Source organism: Neolamprologus multifasciatus, chromosome 1, assembly GCF_963576455.1.
Source record: "Neolamprologus multifasciatus chromosome 1, fNeoMul1.2, whole genome shotgun sequence".
Classification (NCBI taxonomy): domain Eukaryota; kingdom Metazoa; phylum Chordata; class Actinopteri; order Cichliformes; family Cichlidae; genus Neolamprologus; species Neolamprologus multifasciatus.
Genome location: NC_140439.1, coordinates 5,639,092 through 5,665,020, shown reverse-complemented (window position 1 = coordinate 5,665,020; position 25,929 = coordinate 5,639,092). Strand labels below are relative to the sequence as shown.

At 40.3% G+C, this 25,929-nt stretch overlaps 1 protein-coding gene and 1 long non-coding RNA gene across 4 annotated transcripts in view; both read right to left on the bottom strand.

Annotated features, from left to right (window-relative positions):
- The window catches only part of adamts17 (ADAM metallopeptidase with thrombospondin type 1 motif, 17), a 91,310-nt gene that overhangs the window by 55,460 nt on the left and 9,921 nt on the right, over positions 1–25,929 (bottom strand). For 2 of the 3 annotated variants that reach the window (XM_085165105.1, XM_085165112.1), the window contains 3 exons: positions 17,961–18,132; positions 6,351–6,523; positions 5,338–5,421 (listed from right to left, as the gene is read on the bottom strand). In XM_085165105.1, coding sequence (XP_085021231.1) covers positions 5,338–5,421; positions 6,351–6,523; positions 17,961–18,132 — 429 coding nt within the window. Of the gene's footprint in view, positions 1–5,337; positions 5,422–6,350; positions 6,524–17,960; positions 18,133–18,548; positions 21,597–25,929 lie in introns of those variants that run through there. The other variant, XM_085165121.1, reaches the window with a different exon arrangement.
- Positions 2,705–5,331, bottom strand: LOC146525196 (uncharacterized). Its single transcript, XR_014875005.1, has 2 exons — positions 4,217–5,331; positions 2,705–4,170 (listed from the first exon to the last, which is right to left on the bottom strand). It is a non-coding gene; the product is annotated as an uncharacterized LOC146525196 (long non-coding RNA).

The window sequence follows — 25,929 nt, the reverse complement described above, 5'->3', positions numbered from 1 at the left end:
CCAAGAGCCTTCCTTTCCACTTCCTCCATGTAAAGGTTGGCTACAATAGGTGACAAGGGGTGAGCCCATGGCACAGCCATGTTTTTCTCTGTAATAGCCTTCGTTGTATTTGAAATATGTAGTGGTGAGGCAGAGGTCTAACAGTGTGCAGATCTGATCGGGTGTGAAGTTGGTCCTGTCCTCCAAGGAGCTGTCTTCTTGTAGTCGTTTTCTGACAGTCTCCACTGCCTCCGTGGTGGGTATGCACGTGACAACATTGTCAACATTGTCATCCCCTATGTAGCCGGTGTATCAGAGAAACTCAGGAGGGTTTTCTCCAAGCATGACATCCCGGTGTACTTCAGACCCAGCAACACACTCAGACAAAAACTGGTTCACCCGAAAGACAAAACTCCAAAACACAGACTTAACAATGTGGTGTATGCCGTACAGCAGCGAGGAATGCCCAGACCTCTACATTGGAGAGACCAAACAGCCACTTCACAAGCGCATGGCACAACACAGAAGAGCCACCTCCACAGGACAAGACTCAGCTGTCCATCTGCATCTAAAGGTCAAAGGTCACTCTTTCGAGGATGCCAATGTTCACATTTTGGACAGAGAGGACAGATGGTTTGAAAGAGGAGTGAAAGAAGCATCTATGTCCACTGTGAGCGACCATCTTTGAACAGAGGCGGTGGTTTACGACACCAACTCTCTGCCATCTATAATCCAGTTTTGAGTTCCCTCCCCAGACGCCTTAACACCCACTCACATCCTGGGACATCTGACCTCAGGAAATCACATGATAAGGTGGGGCCAGGTTTCACAATGAATTCACCCGAAACTCTGGCTGATTGTGACCCACACCCAGTTTCACACCTTGGCTCAGGCGATTAGAGGATCATCAGGGGGTCCTTTTGTCCCTCTGTGGGGGGAAACTCCCACTAGGTTTATATCTGGGACTCTCCAACATTTGACCTTAGAACTGAAGAAGCTTCTCGGATGAAGGTGAAACGTCTTCAAGTAACTTAAAGAAGTCCAGACGCTTTTCTTTCCAAGCTCCTTTGACTTTTATAAATTTCATTTTCAGCACTTACTTTTTAAGGTTTTTAAGAACATGCTTAGCACCATCTTGTGCCAGTACACAATGTGATGTCACTGGGTTGGGTGGTTGATTGATTGGGTTCAACTGACAAACATTAGTTCATATTAGTTAACTAACAAAAGCACCAACAACTCAGGGGGAAAATAAGGACACAAAAACTAAAAAGCAGTCTAAGGAGGTCACTTTTCCACCGCTCCTGGCTGCAACAATGAGTTTTATGTTAAGAAACCAATGATTTCAGTCTGTCTCTTTAGCAGTAAGTGCTTCTTTGATGTTTGACTACCTACACAGACACAGGGAAATCCACCTGTTAGCTGTAATATTTAGGTTTGTAAAGCACTTTATAAATGAGCACTGTGTGGAGGAGAGCCTGCTTGAATCAGGTGGTTCATGGGACCGACAAGCTGGAGACTCTGGTCTGGTCGCGTGTACAATCAGCTGATGCCATAAGCAGTATTTTATGCAATACAATAATCTTTAACACAACAACATAACAGCTTACTACATGCACATCACACCACAAACATAACTCTGTTTCTTACTGGAGCACGATTGTGAAAGAAAAGAGGTTGATGTGTGCGATGCCACACTTTTTTAAAGACCTTTTTTACCCCTCAAGTCATGGCCCTGAATGGATTACTTCATATTAGAAGTGAGGAAAAGCAAAGCCCAAATGTGAGTGAGTGACCCCTTTTTACTAAATTTAGGGTGTCAGACACCAGGTTGTTGGTCTGGGGACTCAAAACGATTCTGCTCGACGCTGCTTTACACTGTGGAGGAGAGTGCTTTACAAACCTGAGCATTACAGCTAACAGGTAGATTTTTCCATTTCAATGTAACTAGTGTTAAAACTATGCTTCAATAACAGCAGTCCTGCCTACCTTTTTATTAGGCCCATTTTCTTTCACGAGCAACCGGTTAGGCTCGGTTCAGAATATCTGGCGAGGCTCAAATCAACATCGCTCCGATTCTGCTCGCCAATGGTGATCTTCTCCTCAACTCAATCAAGCCCCATGTTGGGCGCAGAATTGTCTGTTTTTTTATGAGAGAGAAAACAAATATGCTCAAATTACAAGTTTTCCCAATTTATTATCAAACGGTTAGGATTTCAGATTCCTTTTACATGCCGCCATGGACCTCCATCTCTCTGGCTCAGAGACAAAAGGCTGGTACACCTGGGCAGACAAAATTATTTCCCTCAGGATAAAAAAAGTTCTTATCTTATCTTATCTTATCTGTATGTATGTTAAAACGATTGGTCAAAAGTTGGAGGAAAGCCTTTAGACCTCATGTACGGCTCACGTTTCAACTTCTACACATTTCTGAACATCTCCTTTTATAGAGATGAAACCTTTGCATGCAACAATGCCATCACCATGGCAACTGCCTCTTGTCCTCTGGTCAGGCCTGTAGAAGAAATGCATGCATGCATTCCCAAACACCAGAATCTATGGCCCTGTTTTCTTGTATGTATCACAACCCTCACCCACATACCTGACAGGGGGTCATAGTGTAACAGTCTGCATTCAAGACTACCTGATATCTATTCTTTTTCTCTCAACAGGTGATCCAGGAGATATTTTTTCCCCCCTTTCTCACTGTCCCTCTCCCCTTCTGATTTTCTTTTCCTTCCTCTTTCTTTCTCCCTTTCCTATCCCTCACTCATGTCTGTCCCGTCTGTAACAACTGAAAATAAAATAAAATAAATAATAAAAACAAAGGTCGATCAAATGGACCAATACAGCAATGCCATGATGATCCATTTGGCAAAATAAATCCATTGGGTATCCTTGTTGGTCTTCAGACAACAATTCTGACGGCTAAAGAACCAAATGGGAGGCAAAAATAAATAAAAGAACATTTATAATGAAAGATTTTTGTAACAGAAAAATAAAAGAGTTACTTGAAACCCATCCCATACACAGTCACACTGTTTACATGATTTAAAGACAGTCAGAGTTGATGCATTTCGGAGGTCACTTGGGAGATCTTTCTAATCTTGGTGCAATAAGCTCTGACCGTGGGATGACCCATAAGCAGGAGCAAGACCATTTAAGGTTTTATCTAAAGGTTTTGAAATGCTGTTTATATTAATTATTGTGTTTTTTTTAATAAACTTAAGACTATGTGCAGTGCAGATTGTCACGACCAATATGGAATTATGTCTTCATTTTAAATTGGATGGTAGATTTAGCACAAAAAGTTTGGCTATATTGCTACAGGCAGAGGATATTAGCAAGAAGAAAAGAAAAGAAGAAAACAAAAAAAACAAAAAACAAAACAAAAAACTACCTGATATTACATAAATTTGTGCAGTAAAGGATGAACCATATGTGTGACGCAAATTATGAGGTATATAGCCTTAAAGATAAAAATAAATGCTAACACTAGCCAAACAACGGAAGACCCACTTGGACAGAACTGAAAGTGGACGGCCTATTCTTCATTTGTTAACATGAAACTCGTTGTTGCAGCCAGGGGGAATACCAAAGTGACCCCCGAAACCGAATTATAGTTTTAGTCTCTTTATATTCCATTTAGTTTTGGCTTTTGTTATTAATTAGCTTACATAAACTAATGTACGTCTATTAGCAGCAAACAACCAACCAACCAAACAACCAACCAACTGGACTACAGTATGTGTGCTTTTTTTATTAGTCCTTTATTTATCCAGGTAAAAATCTCATTGAGATTAAAAATCTCATTTCCAAGAGAGACCTGGCACCATGGCGACAAAACCTACATACCACATAAGTATATAACATTTAAAACAAATACAATATCCCATACCAACATGTGTAAAATAAATAATTTTGCTGCCATTTGTTGTCTTTGTGTGAACTGGAATCAAAGATAGTGAGTTACACTATATGTGATCATTGAATTGTATACATAGTGCACCACATTTTAAGAAAACAGGGTTATAAAAGTGAAAAAATGTCATCATAGAGCAATTTTAACACACTCAAAGGATGCACACAAGGCACACCTTGAGAATCAATCTTGGCATAGATGAAATTTAGAAAAAAGCCTGTAAAGTTTGGGCAGATTGTTTTGAAAGAGAAAAAGAGATTTTTTAATTTCTTTTTTCACACACACACACACACACACACACACACACACACACACACACACACACACACACACTCCTCAGAGAGAGGTAATGTCACAGACTTATGAAACTCAGGTTGTTAGGGTTGAAATTAGGGCTGCCACGATTTCGTCGACTATCAAAATCGTCGACGACTGATTTAATAGTCGACGCGTTGTTTGAAGCTTTGTAAGATCACAAAAGATGCAGGAATAAGTAGTAGGATTTAAGAGTGTAATAACGGACTGAAACAGAAGATGGCAGCACTGCATGTACAAGGATGCCAGCTGCCGTTAAACCCCGAAGAAGAAGAAGCTGTGTCCCAGAATTCATAGCGCAGCCCAGCTCAGTTTACAACAATGGCGGCAGCTAGTTAGTTTTAATATTACTCTTATTATTCTTTCTGGGTCACAAAATAAACGTTTAACATATTTTCAGGCGAGAATGTAGCTGTGTAAACCTCAAACATCTGCTCAGTTTATCAAGACACCACATATTTTCAAAAGCGCTCCGACGTTTTCGGAGACGTCTGTTACCCACTAGCTCGATAGCTAGCCGGGGGCTAGGCTAACTAGAGCCGTGAGAACACCGGACTCCCGGCTAATCGTTTTCAAACCCACCGCCGTCTTTCGCTACTCAGGTTAAACATGATATATAAGTCACTTAGATAACTTAAAAATGTTATTGTTTGGCTTTTTTTAGTATTTTATTTGTTCCTGAGTAAATCGGTTTGGCTGAGATTAAAGTTATAGTTTTTACACAGCTGAATAAACATCAAGCAGACAGCTGATCATCAGAAGTGTGAGATGCTCGAGAATTTACTCTGGTGTCCTGTTATATTTTAGATAGCAAGGAGTTTATTAAACTTCACCGAAACAATCTGCAAATTTAATTAAAATTTAATAAACTATCATCTTGTCTTTATTTTTAGTTAGCACAGACCTTAAACACTTAAAGCTTTAAGCTAATGATAGTTATATAAGAGCAGATGCTGCTGGTGCAATAAGCTGTAGTTTTATGTCCAATGGATGATGATCTGATTAGTCGACTAATCGCAAAAATAATCGGTGACTAGTCGACTATCAAAATAATCGTTTGTGGCAGCCCTAGTTGAAAGCAATTTTAATGTGGGTCAAAGAAGGCGAAAGGTCAGACTTACTGGGCGGTTGTAAAGCAGCATCAGCTTGGTGACTCGAATGTCTAGTCTAACTCTGAGACTCGGGTGATGAAACATATTATAGACCTGAAAGAAGGAGAATTAGAACAACTGAACCATGTGAAAAGTCATATAAAGGAAAAAAATCATCAACATACTTGAGTGAATGTCAAAATTTATCGGACAATTTTCTGATAATATCCATTAGAGATAATACATGAATGGATGATAACCTGCTAATGCAAATAAACAAACTGACTATTGCAAATGAATATTTTAATCCACTTGGATTAGATAGTTGACATCAACATCACATTTCTCTATCAGACATAAATTAAACAACTCTACCTAACAAAGCCTAAACAGATATTAACTGCTTATGTATTTTAAAAGATTTGGGGTTTGTTAATTTGGTTATGAGCAGCATTATTGTGCAGTGGTGCAAACACACGACTAGCTTGTCATGTTAATTGGTGATTCTAAATTGGCTCTAAGTGTAAGAGAGTGTAGTTGCCTGCATTAATGTTGTGAGTGTAAGGGTAACACACTCGAGTGTGTAAAGTCGCCTGCTGATAATGTGATAGGCTTCAGTCCCTCTGCAACAAAATTGTATAAGCATTTAGGAAAATCGATCTGTATTTAAAGTGCACTGGGTTTCCGAGTTTAGTACGCCAAGGTTAAAAGTACACCAAGTTTCCAAGGTGGTATTGTAAGTATGAGACCAAACAGTACACGAGTAAGAAGGCTGAAATTGCAAATTTCAGTATAACTTTAAGACAGTTATACTGGCAAACACTAAAAAGGTTATTCCTACTGCTACCATGTGATGGTGTTTTAATGAAGTTGACTTAAATGCTCACATATTAAATACACAGTAACTTCTTTCAACATTTGTACTGGTTTAGAAATGTATCAGTCTATTTAAATAAACACTTATATGTATTTGAATAAACAGTTTAGGTTTGACTTAAACTCAAGTGAGGGAAGTCAGAGAAGTTTGATTCTAAAAACCTTACCATATTCATAACGGTCAATAGGAACCTCTGTGCGGCCTCACCACCATGGTACTGGACCATGTCCGAATCTGCTACCACCACCGTCTCCAGAGTGTAGACCTCGTGCAGGCGAATGGCATCTCTCCTCCCACGACCCTCCTCATTCACTCTTGAACTACTTTCTTCCTTCCTTCCTACCACAAAAGGAAGACTACATTTAAAAACAGTATGCCAGAAGTTTGTACAAATCGTTTAAAAAATAACTACATCCTATGAAACAACTTCCAAATAAACATTTTAAAACTTAATTATCTTAGATTCAGTGTCTTTGATTTGAAAAGATGGCGTACTTAAACACGAACACTTTGATCATTTATAATAATGATAATAATAATAATAATAATAATAATAAAGAGATGTAATGTTTTGTAGAAAAAGTGCAACCTTTGAAAAAGAGCCTGATATTGCCAAGACCAAACTTCTAGAATTGGGAGTGTTCAACAGATTTGTACGCCTGCTAAAATGTTCAATATCTGCAAAATTCCTCTAATTGTGAATAGTTTCATGATAACTTTTTAAAATATAAGGTAAATAAAACACTAGCCTAACATATTACAATAATCAATATCACTTACACTCAATGGCTGCTACCTACCGACAAATGCAATATCCTTTTTAGCACAACTGTATTTAGACTTTTATATTTGCTGTTTCATTTTATTCTGAAGGAATGATGAGGGAAAGCATGTAAGAATGTATCAGTGTTGGGCAAAATACTATGAAAAAGTCATTAGTTTTGGTTAATAGTTACTTTTTCAAAAAAGTAACTGGGTTAGTAACTCAGTTACAATATTATAAAAGTAACTAATTACTAGGAAAAGTAACTATTGGTGTACTTAAAAAAATGACCAAAAACATAAAATCAGAGTAGAAAAAGGTTCTATTTTTACTGTAAGAACCACGAACATGTTTAATGAATCATTAAGTTGAAATGCAAAGATAAATTGTAAACTTTAAGAATAGGGATGGGTACCGGTGTCCGGTGCCATGATGGCATCGGTTCTGACATAAACGGTAGTAACCAGACCGAAAAGCAGCGCACATTTCGGTGCTTTATTTCGGTGCTTTTTTTTCCTGAGATGTCATACACTTTGAATTCTAGCCAATCATTTTACGTTTCCGAGGATAGTAGGCGGGCCCAGGTACGTACGTACTTTTAGAGCAGAGCTACAGATTAAAAATGCCCAAGGCGAAGCGATCAAAGTCTGGCTGTACTTCGCAGCAAAATATGCAAACTCAGCAGCCTGCAACAAGTGCTGTAAGGTGATACTGTGATACTGTCAAAGGAGGTAACACCTCAAATCCGATGAAACACCTGGCGACGCATAGCGGGGGTTTTTTAAAAGCAGAAAAATGGGCCGTATTTGATAGCTTGCTGCGAGACCTCACACCGAGCGCATCTACTGCGGGTGTGGTGGTGACGGATGATGATGGCAGCAGCAGCCGTTCTTCTCTGCGTGAGTAGCTTCATGATGTTCGTGTGTAATTTACGTTGAGTAGGCTAACCATGTTATTACATTAATGCATGTAAGGTGAACTAGCAAACACTGTCGTAGTTACATGCAGCTGTCTTCTTGTTTGATGGCAGATACTCCCTTCACCCTGGCCAAAAAGGCTAAAATGACCAAAGAAAAAGTGTAAAACAGTTAAACATGAGAGGTTTTTGGACGTTTGTTTTTGTTTAAGCACTGCTTCCAGCCAAGAGTGATATCATATTTGCCCCATAGCTGCAGAAAAGGCTAACATTGTTATCTTTTTACAAAAAAACAGCTGAACATGAGAGGTTTTTGGACCAATTTTGTGTTCTCCATTCTTTAAGCACCGGTTTGAGCACCGTTTAAGCACCGGCACCGTTTCAAAAGTACCAGTTTGGCACCGGTATCGGATAAAACCTAAACGATACCCATCCCTATTTAAGAAGTTATGAACAAGTTTTGTAAACAACAAAGTTTTTTGCAGCTATTCACCTAAAAATGCAGCCAAGGCATTTTTAAAATAACTATTTCAAATTATTTACAGAACAATCAGCTGTTCTACATCAAATAAGATGCCACACACATGATTTGTGCCACTCCAAAAAATAATTTCTGTCCACTATAAGATAATGGACCTCATCACAAGCGTGATAAATTTTCAAATTCAAATTCAAATTTTTATTTGTCACACACACACAACCATACACAGTATGACATGGGGGTGAAATGCTTGTAGCTGTACAATGCCCGACCATTAAATGACAGAAAAAAGTTTTACAGTATTTACAATTTACTACAAAATTTACAAATTAACTTAGGAATTTACAGTAAAAATAAAAATAAAAAAATAAATAAAAATGTGCAAACAGCAGAAAGAGATTATAAAGATTATAAATTATAGGAAATTATAGGAAATGCGTGGTGGTGCGTGTGGTGATGTGATGTGTGTGAGAGTCCAGTCTTATAGTGATGTGTGGGAGAGTACAGTCCTACACCTGGTTCAGGGCCCGAATAGCCTGGGGGAAGAAGCTCCTCCTCATTCTCTCTGTTTTGGCCTTAAGGGAGCGGAAGCGCTTCCCAGACCTCAACAGTGAGAAGAGTCCATTGTTGGGATACCTGCAGGCCTGACAGCAGCAGGTGTATCACTCCTGTTTTCCACCTGGAGACACCGTTTACACTGTAATCTGACTTTGGTGGGTTTTTGGCAGCGACTGTGACAATCAGCAGTCGCCTCATTGTTCTGACACACACACAAAAAATATCGACTACACTACACACTAACTACACAATCCAAACACGCTAAATGTCACAAATATCTCACATCTCAAAACTCTCTCTCTCTCGCTGCCATTACTCCTAGAACTTTCCCCTCTTCCTGCCATGTTGCCAAATCATTTTTGATTGGTCAATATGGTACTTCTTTTTTTTGGTCACAAGCGCTATCCTTAGACAGTAAACACATCAACATTGTATATATCAGCGGTCTCCAACCTTTTTTGCGCCACGGACCGGTTTATGCCCGACAATATTTTCACGGACCGGCCTTTAAGGTGTCGCGGATAAATACAACAAAATAAAACTAGTACCGGTACCGAAAAAAGATTTATTCATAACACACGTGAAAAGACCCAGGAAAACCGAGTTAATGATCAAAACGATAACAAAATAACGCTGAAAACCGATAAAACCCCTGAAAACTATACATTTCACACCTGAGCCTCAACTCTCGCGGCCCGGTACCAAACGACTCAAGGAGCGGTCCGAGGCCCGGGGGTTGGGGACCGCTGGTATATATTTTTTATCATGACTCTGGTTTTACGTGGCCTGTCAACACAATTTAAAAAACAGGTACATAGTTTGAACTCCACACTTTTAACACAAACATAGAGACTCAGGCTTGTCTTGGGCTGACATAGCATCTTGTTACTATGTCACCTTAAACAAGTCATGTGATTTGTTTAACATGATTACTTTTCTTTCTCAGCCAATCAGCAGCACACGTGCGATTGTTTCAACCCCTAACTCCGAATAAGCTGAAGACAGCTTCAACCAAGTATTGAAAAAATAAAAAAACCCAGTAGTAACGCATCCGCACCTTGTTAATAACAGTAACAGTGTTGTAATGATAGAAATAGTAATTAATTAGATTACTAGTTACTGAAAGCTGAAAAATCTACAGCATTAGTAACAGCGTTACTAATAATGCCGTTGTTATTATTAAGCACTTATTGTGATGGAGGGGTTTGTGTGTCCCAGCAATCCCAGGGGCTAGGTTGTTGGGGGGCCTTTGCCCCCTGGTAGGGTGTCCCATTGCAATTTTGTTCTTTGTGAGGGATAAGACAAAAACCGAAAAGACTCCTATGAGTATACAACCAAGGGAACAATTTACCCTGCCCAGGACAGGGTTACTGAGTTAGTGCGTGAGGCTGAGAGGTACCGGCTAGATATAGTCTGGCTCACCTCAATGCACGACTTAGGCTGTGGAACCAGTCTGCGAGAGAGCGGCTGGACTCAGTCTACAGTTGCCCTAGGTGAGAGCCAGCAGGCTGGGGTAGGTATTTGTACTAGAGATGGACCGATCCGATATTACGTATCGGTATCGGTCCGATACTGACCCAAATTACTGGATCGGATATCGGAGAGAAATAAAAAATGGAATCCGATCCATTAAATATCAAAAAAAGCACCTCACAAAACTTGCGACACGGCGTAACTCGGCATTTGTAGCCTCGCTACCAAACCAGCATTTCATCTCCGAGGAAGTTTTCCCAGAGAGAAGTAAAGCAAGTGTGTAAGTTCATCTCTGAATGTTTGTAAAGCATTCCTGCGTTAAGCTTAACAACAGATATATGGAGCGACTGCCTCTCTCTCTCTCTCTCTCTCTCTCTCCTGCTCCTACTTCAATCGTGAAACTGCTTAATGATCAGCTGATCGGCTTTTCTGTCGCGAGTCTCTCTTCTTTGTTTTTGGCCCACTTCTCACCAGAAAGAGGAAACCAGTGGCTGAACAACAGCAGCACGTTTAAGCTTGATCAGCTGTTGTTAGAATTTATTTAATATTATTTCTACACCAGGATCTTTTTCTACAGCTGATGTAACTGTGCAGGGGCGGATCTAGCAAAGTTTAGCCAGGGGGGCCGATAGGGCATGAACAGGGAAAGGGGGCACAAAGACACACTTTTCTTTCTTATTCTCATTTAAAATGTCGAGCTTTTAATAAATAATTATCTGAATCTTACACCCAAAGTTTTAATCTGATGTAAAATATATAGAAGTCGATTACTGTATATAGTAACTATTAAGTCTAATATACCCTAGTAAGCTACAGTACTTTTTCCTTTGGGAACCATCTGTGCAGTCTGCAATTCTGTTGAAGAAAGATGTTGAATCTATTTAATTATTCTTGAAAAATAATTTATTTCTGTGCATTTTTCACACTGCATCAAATTAAATTTGATTACATCGATTAAGCATCATGAGGTGGGGGGTGGTTCCCTTTTTTTTTGCTGGGAGTTTGCAACCCTATTAGTTAGGTTGCTTAATATTTCTGCTAAGTACTCTTTAAAATACCAGAATAGGGAGGATGGAGCAGGTTTAAGTTTATTAGATTGATCAGTTTTGCTGAACTATGAAATATTTTGGGTGCAGTGTATTTTTTACATACAGGTATAACAGAATAGCTTTAGTGTTGTTGTTTATTTAAACTTGAGTATAAACGTATACAAAATGCAGCAAGATAGTAAAAAAAATGTTTTATTGATTAAAAAACACTATATCGGATTCATATCGGTATCGGCAGATATCCAAATTTATGATGTCGGTATCGGTATCGGACATAAAAAAGTGGTATCGTGCCATCTCTAATTTGTACATTGGGGTTTCTCCCTGTGGATGAGAAGGTTTGTTCCCAGCGCCTTTGGGCGGTCTTGAGTACCCAGCCTTCTTGGAGAATAATGTAAGTGTTTAGAAAAATGTACTTTTTATTGCACCATGTTCATTCACTCATGAGCAGCTGTGACATGAATTCAATGGTTGAATTGGCACCTCAGAACCCTGATCTATAGAGTCTTGCAAATGACCTACTAATATTATTGAGGTGTGTTGTAGCAGGGACACTTGTAAGTTTCAGGACACTGGCCGTAAAGGGCTGGAGTTTGACACCAATGCTGTAGATGGTCATTATTTGGTTCCTGGCTCTACAGATGGTTGTCATAGTCAATGCTCCTCACGTGGTTTTTAATAACTGCTTTGCGCAGTTATTAAAAACCAAGGTCCTCCCTCTATAAGACAGCTGTATGTCATATAGAGGCACCCACGAGACAAGCAGTGGGCTCGGGTCCAGCAGATCTCACCAGTTTTTTAGTAAATCCTTCCAATTTTTTTCATCTGGAAGTCATCCCTTCCCAGAAACACACTGAAACATTTCATCCCCTCCCTGTCCCACTGTAGCAGAGCTGGCATTTTTGGTTTCACTTTATCAATCCACTCTTCTGGCAAAGGCCAACACATTTTGACCAGTTGGCCTAAACAACAGAAGCAGGTTCATAATGGGGTGTAATTCTGCTTGGCCTGGTTATTTTAGGATGTAAACTCAGACTGTATGTAGTGTTTAAAATTCATTGGTAATTTTATGCTTATTCACGTTTAGCAGATCATTGTTAAAATCACCACGATAAACATGAAGTCATTAAATGCATGTATGCTTGAGCCTGGTGCTCTATATAAACAGCTAATTATTACATTTTTCACTTTTTCCTTATAAACTTCAGTTGTTATAAACGTTCTAATAAGTTATCAACTGTAGTTGTCGTACTTTTCACCACCTTATAATTAATTCAACCCCTCCAGTTCAAAATCCAGTCGTTTCTCTGCATTGATCATGTTTTAGATATGGCAATAATCCCAAATGGTTTTGTGAATTGATTAAAATATTGCTTTATATTATTGAAATTGCCACACAGACTTCTGCTATTAAATGGATTATTGATTGTTTGTTTTCCGTGTTGATGGTGTGACACCGTTCATCAGTGAAGTAGCAGCTGATGTTGTAGAAGAAATTATTTTCTATGTCCATTTCCAAGTCCACAACATTATGGTCTGTGTATTGAAACGTTCTCAGTTTATCATAAACAGAAGTCCATTGAATTAAATTGTTATTGTTGTCAGATTCAGATGAAATTCTTTCAGATTGCCATGTGGTGTGTTGTGTGTCGTGTTTGTTCATACCACCAGTGTAAGAGTAACATCAGTATTTGCCCATTTGTTTCTAATGACCAACACTTTGGCTTGTTCTGGTGAGCTGAGCATATCATCACACTCAAGGACCAGCCAAAGTTATCTAAGTGCTCCTTTGTGTTTCTCAGCGGTCCACATCTATGTTGGCAACAGAGTCTAATCAAGGTTTTATTTACAAAGTTAAGAAACACTCGTCAGGTGCAAGTCAAGATGATCAAAGAAAAGTGCGCCTTCAGTCAACAGGATGTGTTATAGAGAATTATTTGGAGATAAAAAAGAGAAATACTTGATTCATTATGAGACCAGAGAATAAAGAATACACAATCTCCCAGCAATATGAGACAGCTGGAGGGCTTTGTAAAGAACAAGAAACAGACAAAATTAGAGAGACCCTGAGATGAAGTATGGAAAACAAACAGGGAAAAGGAGGATTGATTTTCACCGATCCAGAAACACAAGTCCCAACTAATGATGCAACAAAAGCCCTGCATCAAAAAGCAAAAGAGGAACACATGTGGAAACCTAGGGCTCAAGGAAAGTTGACATGAATAAAACAAGAGCTCTTCCGATGACAATAATGTGTCAAACAGTTGTTAAAGGGAAGAATCAACACAAACACAAAGCCAGAGTCTCAAAGCAACTGAGGTCAGACCAGCAGCTACAGCCCGAACACAAGGCTCCACTTTTACATCCATCTTTGTCAGCAAGCTCACTTCCACAAAAGAAAGTGTAACTCCTGAGCAACCACCCATGCAAGCCCCACTCATCATGGTGACAGGTGGAGTTTTAGGAGACAAGGGAGGCGCCACAAAATATATGTTTTTATACCACAAAAATATTTCACAAGATCTCAGACACAGATCGAACAAGCTCAGAGATTTCCTCCAGAGGTACACATGCCACTAGGGCAGGGCAACATGGCCAAAATATATACTTCACACAAGACAAAATACTTTACAACTCCTCAACTTTATTCATGCAAAAAAAAACCCATCAATGTATTTTCACTTAAACAAGCAGCTGTTTTTATCTGCATTAACATTATATAAACATGTAACAGTGCAAATGCAAATTCCTGTCTGACAGTTTAACCAAAAGGCATTTCCAGTGGAAACTGGCCGACATATCCTCAGCATAACCATGTATAATATCCACAACACTTAAAAAGAGGTTATACACACACAATACGGTAACATTATGTTGAAGCACAGTACGTATCACTCCGCGAGGCTCCGCCTACGATAGCCGTAATGCTCCGACAATCCATCAAGCGGTGCGGCTTCGTAGCTTAGCAAAGTCGTACTAAAACATCTGACAGATTTTCACATAAAATCGTTTCGATGAAACTATGAAAAAGACTTTTTTTTTATACTTGTGTTAAGTTTTGTCTGGTAATTACACAAAATTCAGGTTCTCAGGTTAAATCTGACAGAAATAGTTTACACAACATCCATTAAAGGATGAGTGTCGCGAGAAGCTGTGTTTGCATTTATCTGCACTGCTTCAACTCTTGATGTCTATTTATTTTAAGCTTTAAGTATAAAAGGGTCCATTCTACAAGATACTAACCCCAGATTGCTCTCCGATGCATCCATCAGAGTATGAATCATCATCATCATCATCATCAACTTTATTTATAAAGCACTTTAAAACAACCACAGCTGACACAAAGTGCTGTACATTGGAACTGTAAAATAAAATTACATGAGATATAAGTAAAAGAAGAGTGAAATCATTAAATAACTACTTCAATTAAAAGAGAAACTAAGTCTCGCTGAGGTTAAAAGCCAAGGAGTAAAAGTGGGTTTTAAGACGTGATTTAAAAGTGGACAGTGAAGGGGCCTCTCTAACGTGCACGGGCAAATTATTACATAATTTTGGAGCCACAATAGAGAAGGCCCCGCCCCCTCTGAGCTTCCTCCTGGATCTCGGTACCTCCAGGAGCAGCTGGTCAGCTGACCTGATCAGCTGGAATGTGTATGAATGTCAGCTAGAAAGCACTTAGAAAAATGTGCTTGTGTGAATGGGTGAATGCACAAGTTGTATAAAGCGCTTTGAGTGCTCAGAAGAGTAGAAAAGCGCTTTATAAGAACCAGTCCATTTACAAGTGAATTAAAATGATGTATTTTAATTTAAAAAAAAACAGCAACAGTGCATTACCTTTTTGTCACGGTCCCCATGTCTGCCCAGCCAGCCCTGCAAGGCTACATGTGTTTTGTATTCTCTCTCTCTCTCCCTCTCTCTCCTTCACCGCTCTGCCTGGGCGGAGCTCACTGTGGGCTCCGCCCTTGGCCCACACACCTGTTCGCGATTAGCTGTCATTACCTGTCCACTACTTGAGGCTGGATGATTGTGCGAGACACATTAGTGATCCTCTCAGTACTTTGTGACCTTTGAGTAATTTCCCTCTCTTGTGTGATAGTTTTCCTCCCCGGACCTGTGACCTTCCTGCTGCGTGGACGTGTGTGAGACGTGGAGATGAGAGCGAGTGTGAGAGAGCTTCCCTTTGGACCCTGGATTTTCCCCTCACTGCACATATTCTGCACTGGTGTTGTAAATAAACTGTGTTTGGAACGTCAACCTGCGCTTGAGTCCCGCTGTCGACACTTTCATTATTCTAAGAAGAGTCAATATACAAAACACGACTGAACAGAGAAGCAGTTCGAGATCTTCTTTTTCAGTTTTTAATTGGAATAATTGCAGTTTGAGTTTGGTTTTTGTTTTTTCTGTTGTTTTTTTTGCTGTTTTGCAGCGTTGGCATTTGAACAGCATACACATGTTAGAGGGTCAAATTCATAACTCTGGTTTTGCACATTACAGAACACGACTGTCTCCTTGATGCTTCAAGACTGTTACTGAACATCACCAGAAATTGCTATTGCAGTTTTACTCAGAGAAAACTGAGGAAAATGTTTAAAGATTCATTTTATACTCTGACTGTTTGAACCATACCTGTGCTGACCTCATTTGGTTTTGTGGAGGAAAAGACTTTTCCTGCCTCAGACGGGGTCAGGAACCTGGCAAGATTAAAGTTACCAGTGACTGTAACAGGACACTGGTTGAACCTAACTCAGGTACTTGTGTGGTTAAGATGATTTCTTCATTTTGATCTTGATTCAATAAAGATTTTGATATAAATTGGTGTTATTCTTAACTAAGTTGCAAATGGATTTAAATTCATACTGTTGGGTAACTTTCCATAAAACTGCATTAATAAAGTCTACTGTATTCTGAAAATACCATTGCAGGTTTGTTTGAACAATTTGTTTTCACATGACTGAGGGTGGTACAGAACAGGGAGGTGTTAGGTATGCACACCTCCCCTGTATGTAAAAAGTGTGGTATCCTGTATCCTGCACTTTCATTCTTAAATAAACAGGTTAAGATGCCATTCTTGGAGTATGCTGGACCTGGAAAGTGAGGATGAGATGAAGGAAACCGGAAGGAGGATACTGAAATAGGACACTTCCTCTCATGTGTTAAATGCAGGTCTGACTGGAGGGCAAGAGGTGGTTGTCATGGTAACGGGAATGTAGCTGGCAGAAGGACGAAGTGCGTTTCCAAATAAGGAGATGCCCAGAAAGTTGCAGAAGAAGCTGTTTCCACCAATCATGTTATCGTTGTGTTTTTGTGACATGCAATAGAAACGTGTTCAGTGCTCGGGCGCGGCAGCCTTTTGTCTCTGAGCCAGAGAGAGAAGCTCCATGGCAACACGAAAAACTAAATTGAAATTCTAATCGTTTTGATAATAAATTGTGAAAACGTATAATTGGAGCATATTTGTGTTCTCTCTCATGAAAAACCCTACAGTGACTGTAGCTCAGGAGGAAGAGCAGGTCATCCACTAATTACAAAACTGGTGGATTGATTCCCTGGCAGCCAGTCAGCAGTGCTGCCTCGGGCAGGATACTGTGAGTGTGTGTGGATGTTTACATAGAAAGTATTTAGGCAACGTGCTTACATGAATTCACTAATTTGAGTAAATGCGGCATGTTGTCTAAAGTGGTTTGAGTGCTGTTACACATATTTCTCTAAAAAGGACTTTTCGTTGCTGTAATTTCATCACTTGCAATTTCTTGGTCTTTTCTGGTGAATCGATTTTTTTTCCCCCAATTGCAAATTACTACGGAGCCCCGCAGAGGACATGCGAGAAAAAAAATTAAGACGGACTTTTGCGAGATCTCGCAAAACTAACTCGGGATCTCACAAAAGTTGAATTCCAACAATGGCGGCAGCTACTTAGTTGTAATATTACTCTTTCTGGGTCACAAAACACACTTTTAAGATATTTTGAGGAGTGAATGTAGTTGTGTAAACGTCAGATATCTGCTCGGTTTACAAGACATCACATATTTGCAAAAGTGCTCCGACGTTTTCGGAGATCTGACACCCACTAGCTCGAAGCTAACGGGAGGTCGAGACCTACTACAGCCGGGAGGAACACCGCTTTCCCGGCACATCGTGCCTCGACCTCCCGTTAGCTTCGACCTGGCGGCCTCCGAAGAATGCAGCTAAAACTTTTGCGAGATCCTGAGTTTGTTTTGCGAGATCTCGCAAAAGTTCATCTTAATTTTTTTTTCTCCCGTGTCCCCTGCGGGGCTCCGTAAATTACCACAAATTGACACAAACTCGAAAAGTTAGCTTTTGTCATTGCTTTAGAGTGTTCTAACAGAATGTACATTTAAACAGTGCTGTACCTGTGGAAAAACACATACACATGAATGCATTTTTATAATTTTAACCGTGACCAATCATCTTGTCCACCTCCTCCAAGTTCCTGAACTATCATTCTAAAACACTTCTGCTGTCAGTGTCACTATAACCATACGTCCTCCGCTATCCAGTCTCGACGTGTCACTCACCTTGTACAGCCCCACAGTAGTTGGACCGCTTAAAATCTCGACCAGATTTGGTCTTGGCTGAACGTGATTGCCGCAGAAGCTGGTGTTTAAGACCGGAGAAGGACTGGGATGGGTCCTGTACAACAGCAGGCTGGATGAACAGGCTCTCCTCTCCCATCTGGATAAAACCCATCTGTTAAGACATATACTTGAAATTATTATGACTGTCTTGGGAAATCTGGTCCTGGAGCAAGAAAAGCATGATTTTAAAAGTTATATTTATTGTAAATTTACGTTGTTTATTATTACAACCAATAATTCCAACATAGTGAAGATATAACAAAGTACTACATTTAAAAGAGCTCTATTATTTCTACATTTTTAAAATAAATACAGAATAAAAATAATGTAAAATTTTGGAATGTTAAAATAATTGCAGGTATTTGTTTGCACTTTTTAAGTAATTTCTGAGAAGAGTTCACATTTTGCTGTAATGTTAATTCTGTTTACCAATTTTCCCCACATTCAAAAAGTTTGTTAACACGTTGGATTGGGGCCAGATTAAGTGTGATTCAAAGAAGTCCAACAATGATGAACGCAAAAAGACACCTGGCAGAAGTGGCTGTTTCTCTGGAGAACAAGTGTGAAAATTTAGAGGCCAGATTAAGAAGGAAAAACATCAGGATAATGAGGGTTCCCGGGACACACGCCTGCTCTGCATCCCCTGTTTTGGCACTGCTGAAGGAAGCATTGGGCTTGAAAGGAGCGCCGCTGCTGGACAGATCACTTCTACAGGCTCCCAAACCGGGGGCTCCACCACGGATCATCATTGCCCATCTGCACTACCTGTAAGAATGTGCAAATATCCTGCCGCTTGCTTGGGAAAAACAACAGATCACTGTGAATGTCTATTTCCGTTCTCCCGGACTATACCACACTCATGCTTTTCTATTCCATCTACAGTACTGTGCAACAGTTTTAGGCAGGTGCTGTAAGCAAAGAATGCTTTCAGAAATATAAATGATTATTTATTGAACCCAAATATATTCTGCAGCAGGACAGCAAACCCAAACGTACAGCCAAAGTCATTAAGAACTATCTTCAGCATAAAGAAGAACAAGAAGTCCTGGGAAGGATGGTCCGGCCCCCACAGAGCCCTGATCCCAACATCATCGAGTGTGTCTGGGATTACATGAAGAGACAGAAGGATGCGGGGAAGCCTACATCCACAAATCATCCCATCCCTACCAATGAGCAGTTAATTCTGAAAACTGATTTTTCTCTTTTGAATATTTATTATTGCTCATCAATAAGACAAAATGATTTCTTATTAGAGGTCTTGAAGGTAATTAAGTCTTAAAGAAATTCCTGCGGTTTAACTAATTGGCTTTTTAATCACCTTTTCATCACGACTCCTGAGCCACATGGACACCAGAACGAGGGTTGTTCGTGTTTACCGACAGCAAACACTCATCATACAAAAATTGACCAGGACCATAAGCGCTGTGTGTCGTTAGGTTGCTACGGAAACCAGGCATCCAGTCCTCGGCATCACCTGATGCCAGTGGCCGAGGGATAGGTCGCCGAAAGCGATGTGTGAGGAAATGGAAGCGCAGCCAATGCGCCGGGGTCTGTGCTAGGCTAAGAGCAAATCCAAGCTCTCAAACACTTGCTCACTCAGCTCTCTCTGCACTGTTTTGAGCTCACTGACACATAAGTTCAGGGAGGCTGCAACAAACCAACCACACCAACTTGGAGGTGTACACATCATCGGTGACCAGCCACATCAACAAGGGCATTGATGATGTCACTGTCTTCCAGGCTATCACAATACACTCAACCAGAAACTGTGGATGGCTGCAGCGGTGGGTGAGCTGCTAAAGACTCGAGACCACGCGTACAGAGCAGTCGAACCACGGACACTTCCAGGACAGCGGCGACACGCGGCACATACGGCAGGGCATCGAGGCCAACACCTCCCTGTGATGGTGACACCTGCCTACCAGATGCGCTGAACAACTTCTATGCCCTATTTGACGCTCAGAACAACATAATGGTGAGGAAGACTACCCCTCCTCACAATGACCAGGTTATGTGACTGATGTGAGAAAAACACTTCGCAGACTTAACCAACGCAAGGCTGCTGATCCAGATTGATCACTCTTCCACGGATGTAGAGCAGCTGGCAGATTTCCTCACTGACATCTTCAACCACGGCCACCGTGGTCGTTCCTGTGTCAAAGAAGTCTCTGGTGTCCTGCCTCAACGACTACCCATTACACTCACACCCATTGTGATGAAGTGCTTCGAGAGGCTTGTCATGAGGCACATTAAGACCATTATTGGCTAGCTTAGCGTTAGCATGCTGCCTGTGCAGGTGCTTGCAAAAAGCTGAAGTTGTGTTATCAGCATAATGCAGCTGTTTCTGTCCTGGAACAGTCTCCACTTTACCATCTCTCATGGTCTCGTGCTTTTATCCAATAAAAATAAAAGTAATGTCTATCTCCACGCTGTAAACTGTGCCACCATCTTCCTCCTTCAACACACAAACTGCAATCAGCTGATCATAGCGAGAGTGCAAGAGCCGATAAGCGGGATCGATAGGCAGGCAGACTAACGATTCCAATGAATTGGACTATTCCCATCCCTAATTAATAGTAACCCTGATTTCTTGATCACCTGATTTGGTGCTACTTGTATACAACAGAAATTCACATTTAATAGCCTAGCTAACTACACTGGTTAGCCTCCTGTTTAAAAAATCCTGTTTAATTTGAAGTCTTACAGATTTTTTCAAGAAGCATTTGACAGTTTTATTTTCTATTTCGAACGGCTTCAAATCAGTAAAACAGAGTAAGGTTTAGTATAGTATAAACACAATGGACAATTATAGTCTGCATTTACTATAAACAGGCCTCCTCTGACTATAATGGTGTGGTATGCCATAAAATACAGCTCAGCCTGTTCCAGCATTTGTGCAGACATTCCACTCCCAGCTGAAGCTCAGGACTAACAAATGATGTTAGCCAGCAGAATGTGGTCTGGAGGATGGATTAAAGGATTTCTACAGCTCCATCAACATATGAATATGATACCAGTCATAGTTACTGGAGAGTAAATATATCAAAACTATGCAAAGTATGTAAAGATAGCTGTATTTGGAGGGATGTGTGGGACTTTAAAACTTTCTCTATTCTCAGAGTTTCAATACTTTTAAAGAGATTAAATTGAAGTTTGATTTAACCTATCAAGTGCTGCACAGCGAAAGCAAGTGAGAAATGGGTTAAGTTATACTGTAACTGTGAGAATATAAAATTTTAGAACTACTGCGCTTTCCCATGTTTTTTATAGATTATTACACTGAAATACAGTTTATTTATATGGTAATATCCAGTTGTTTTGTCTAATATCTGTAGAGTTACCTGATGCCAAAGGTAAGGTTGAACTAACACAGCTTTAACCCTTTAAGACCTACCATAGAACCAAGTCTGCCAGAGCTTATATTATATTTTTACATGCTGTTGAGCCATTTTTGGGAGCATTTCAAGTTGCTATACATCAATACAACCATTACAGCCTAAATTTTAATAATATGCATGCATTAAGTGCATAGTAATTACATAAATTGCAAAAAAGTGCAATAAACTACAAAAAAATTGAAAATCGTTTTTGTTTTTTTTTACATATATTTCTAGTTAGAGAAATTTAAGAGGCTTATCCCTCAAAACTTTAAATACAAAAAAGTTGCACAAAATAGTTTCCCACCACAGGAAATTTATTTTGAGTGTCTTCATAGTTTTATTTTTGAAATACACCAATTTCTATACACTGCAGGAAATACGAAAATAAATATTATGATGCAAATTTGCAAAAAAGCAGCATATGCATCAAAATAAACTATTTCCAGCAGTGCAATATGAGTCCTAAGCATCCCAGAAACCACACAGAAAGTCATAAAGTCAAAGATAACTTTTAAAAACACGCGTGCCCGCTCCGACCGGCTTTAAAGGGTCAAGATACTATTTACAGTGTACAGTGAAGAATGATGGATAGCAACCATGCACACCTACATCTCGACCATTTGTCCATGTACATGAGAATTTGTTCTCAAAAATGTCAAATAACAAAAACAGTGATCTCAAGTCACATGGACCAAGGTATAGCCACTAACCGAGAGCGAGAGAGCTAATGATTTCCTATAACCAAGCACTTGCTAACAATCTCCCAAGAGGATAAAAACTCCAGCAGGACAAGACACAGAGAGGGAGGCCATATGCCACGTAAGCAAAATGAGATCACTCTACTGTCTCCCATAAGATCATTCTGGATCAGGCACCTGCTAGATCAAAAACAGACATCAAAACACATCATGACAAAACCTCTAAATTCAGTTCAATTTTATTTAGATAACACCACATCACCTCAATAGATGCCTGTAGGTGCTTTATACTGTAAGGTAAAGACCCTCTGCTGCAAGTGACTGGGGTTGAGGGGAGGGAGCAAGAGATTGCCTTTATTAACTAGTTATCAATGTGGTGTATAAACACACAGAGAGTAAAAAGAGATGAGTGAAGGAAAACCTCAGTGCATCATAGGAAGCCCCCAGCAGCCTTTGTCACAATTAATAAAGAAATAAAACTTCTGTCATTCAGTTGTTCATCAGTTTAACTTACATGGGTACAAATTAATCTCACTACAATGATCGCAGCATTTGCATGCATCTGTTCCCTAACCTGTGCTAGACACATTAATCAATCTGGATAAAACTTGATATATAAACTGCCAAGGGTACCAATATTATCAAAATCTATAGAGAAATCCTTTTTTTATAATACTCAAATTTTTAAACAAATATATGTATATACATGTTACTAGATTTCCCCAACAGTACTCTAGCAAAATGACTGAAACTAGCATTAAACTAAATTAAAGACTACAGTACGTGTATGTGTACATTGCTGTTTGTTAATACATTTTGCTATTATCAATTTTTGTGCAGTTGCATTTTGGGGTCCCTGGAATCTGTCGCTATGCAAATATTTGTTCAGTGGTGCTCGTCCTGCCAATAGTTGAGTACTTTGTCTTATAAAATGAAGTGAATGTAGCTTGCTTACCATTTCGCTTTGTACTGTAATAAACATAAAAATAATAACATCAATTAATTAATTAATAAAGAGACTCTACCCTATTGCTTACCAAAGTTCAGGTTTCAGTCCTGTTGGCCTTCCAATTTGCGCACCGTACAAAAATATCTTGGGGAGTGAGGAGTGTTGTTATTCCCAAATACATTTTAATTCAACTAAAATGGCCCAGATGACATTCAGCAACCTAATTTGTGAGGTTTTTTTAAGCATGAGAGATTTCAATCACCTATGTTTAATTCTTATCACAGTCTCATCACTACTGGGGATGGAAAGTGGATAAGAATTCAGCGACTATCGATTTCACTTCGATTCTGCATCAAGTCTCTTATCAGTTGTCGTTGGGTTCTCTTTGGCTCTGTTTGGACAGTCGCCTGAAGTAGCAATAAAGAAATTCCTCTCTTGCAAATGAATTCATGCTGTGGGTTAAATGTTTGTGCATGTTTTTTGTGTTGGAGTTGTTACTCAAAAAAGTCATGATTGCAAATATTGCAACTTCCTCCGACCACAGGTGCAACATGCCCAGGACCCACTACAGTTCGCCTACAAGGCGGGTGTCGGAGTGGAGGATGCCATCCTGTACCTCCTACATAGAGCCCACTCACACCTGGACAAGGGAAAAGGCACGGTCACGATCCTGTTTCTTGACTTTTCAAGTGCCTTCAATACTATCCTGTCTGCTCCAGGAGAAACTAAACAGGATGCAGGTGGACCCCTGCCTGGTCGCTTGGATCTCAAACTACCTCACCGACAGGCCACAGTACGTCAGGCTGTGACACTGTGGTCAGCAGCACAGGAGCACCACAGGGAACTCTGCTGCCCCCTCTTCTCTTCACCTGTACACCTCTGACTTCTGCTACAAATCTGAATTATGCCACATTCAGAAGTTTGCAGACGACACAGCCATCATGGGGTGTATCTGGGGTGGGGTGAAGAGGAGACAGAAGTCTGGTGAGGAACTTTGTCACATGAAGTCACACAAACCACCTGCAACTCAACACCTCAAAGACTAAGGAACTGGTTGTGGACTTTGGGAGGTCCAGAGCAGGTCCACTGCCGGTTCAGGTGGAGGTGGTCAACAAGTACAAGTACCTCGGGCTGTGGGTGGACAACAAACTGGACTGCTCATGCAACACAGAGCACCTGTATAAAAAAGGCCGACTGTACTTCCTCAGCAGGCTGAGGTCTTTTAACATCTGCAGGAAGCTCCTGAGGATGTTTTATCAGTCGGTGGTTGCTGGAGTACTGTTCTATGCTGTGGTGTGCTGGGGGAGCAGCACAGCAAAGAAGGACTCATCCAGGCTGGAGAAACTGATCAGGAAGGCTGGCTCTGTGGTCGGCATGAAGCTGGACACTCTGGTGACAGTGGCAGAGAAAAGGACACTAAAGAAGCTGCTGGACATTATGGATGATGCTGGGCATCCTCTGCACACGGCCATAAACAACCAGAGGAGTCTGTTCAGTGACAGGTTGCTTCAAGAACCAAAAGACCAACTCCTTTGTCCCACACGCCATCAGACTGTTTATCTCCTCTCTGGAGGAGAGTTTCATCTAATCTAATCTTTCACGTTACTCTGTAAAACAGCTAAAACACACTGTATCAGGATCAGCGTTTAACAACATAAACCTGAGGCTCCAACCCCACACACCAACACAAATTCCTAATGAGGACATCCATCTCTAAGATCTTTCTCTCAGTAGAATACAAAGCTGACCACACAAAGCAAAGATGAAAACCAGCACAAAAACGCGATCAGAAACATGAACAGGTAGAGAGGCTGCAGCCTGACTGCTCACTTCTTACTTGTTGAACTTAAGGATCTGGCTTTTGGCTTGCACTCAGCTTTCGCTCTGGGTTCATGGCTAGCTCACCATTAGCATGCTGTCTTGGCCGATGCTTCCAAAAAAACGAAGTTGTGTTAGCAGCATAATGAGGCCGTTTCTGTCCTGGATGCAGTTTTCCCCTTTCCCATTTATCTCGTCCTTTTGTGTTTCCATGCTCTCGACTGCGTTGTTATTTTTCTCCTCTGACACGCAAACTGAAATCAGCTGATTGCTGTGGAAGTGCAAGAACTAATAAGTGGGATCGACAAGCAGGCAAACAATACCAAAGAATTGGACTACTGGGAATCGGTTTTCTACAAGAACCGGTTCTCAGTTCCCATTCTTTGTCACTACATGTCGACTTGTAGCACTTTAATAACCTACCTTCTGCCTGATGTTTATATTACCAGTATGTAAGTGAGTGGCTATGCCATACATGAAAGGTTGGATGTTTCTGATTAGCTAGCAAAGGACCAAACCGAGCATATGAAACTAAACTAGACAAAATTAAAGTTTTTGGCATTGGAGTCAAGATCTCTGGCTTTGATAGAGCAACATCAAACAATATAAACTAAAACCTGATCAATCCAAAACCAAATAAGTCTGATTATATGATCTTCAATTAGAATCACACATCAGTATTTAGATTTTTTTAAATAAAAGAACTGATGATAAAGTGGTGCTATTAGCAAGTGCCACTGTCTACAACATGGATACATTGATTTTGTAATCATAAAAATAATCACCAAATCCAGTTTTAATGAAAATGTCAAGCTGCATCTCAATAAGCAAAACCAACATTTTCTTTGCCATTTCTGTACTGAAGAACACGCCAGAACAAAGCTTAAAAGGGTAGACATTGGTCGTGTCCAAATTCATGGGCTGCTTCCTCCTGAGGCCGCATTTGTAGACCCATTACGTCACAGCGACGCGCCGAAGGCTGTCTAAATTCATAGACTCCTCCGAATGCAGCCGACAAATGCGTCCTCCTTTTCCCCGAATTTTAAGGATGGGTCGGGTGTGTC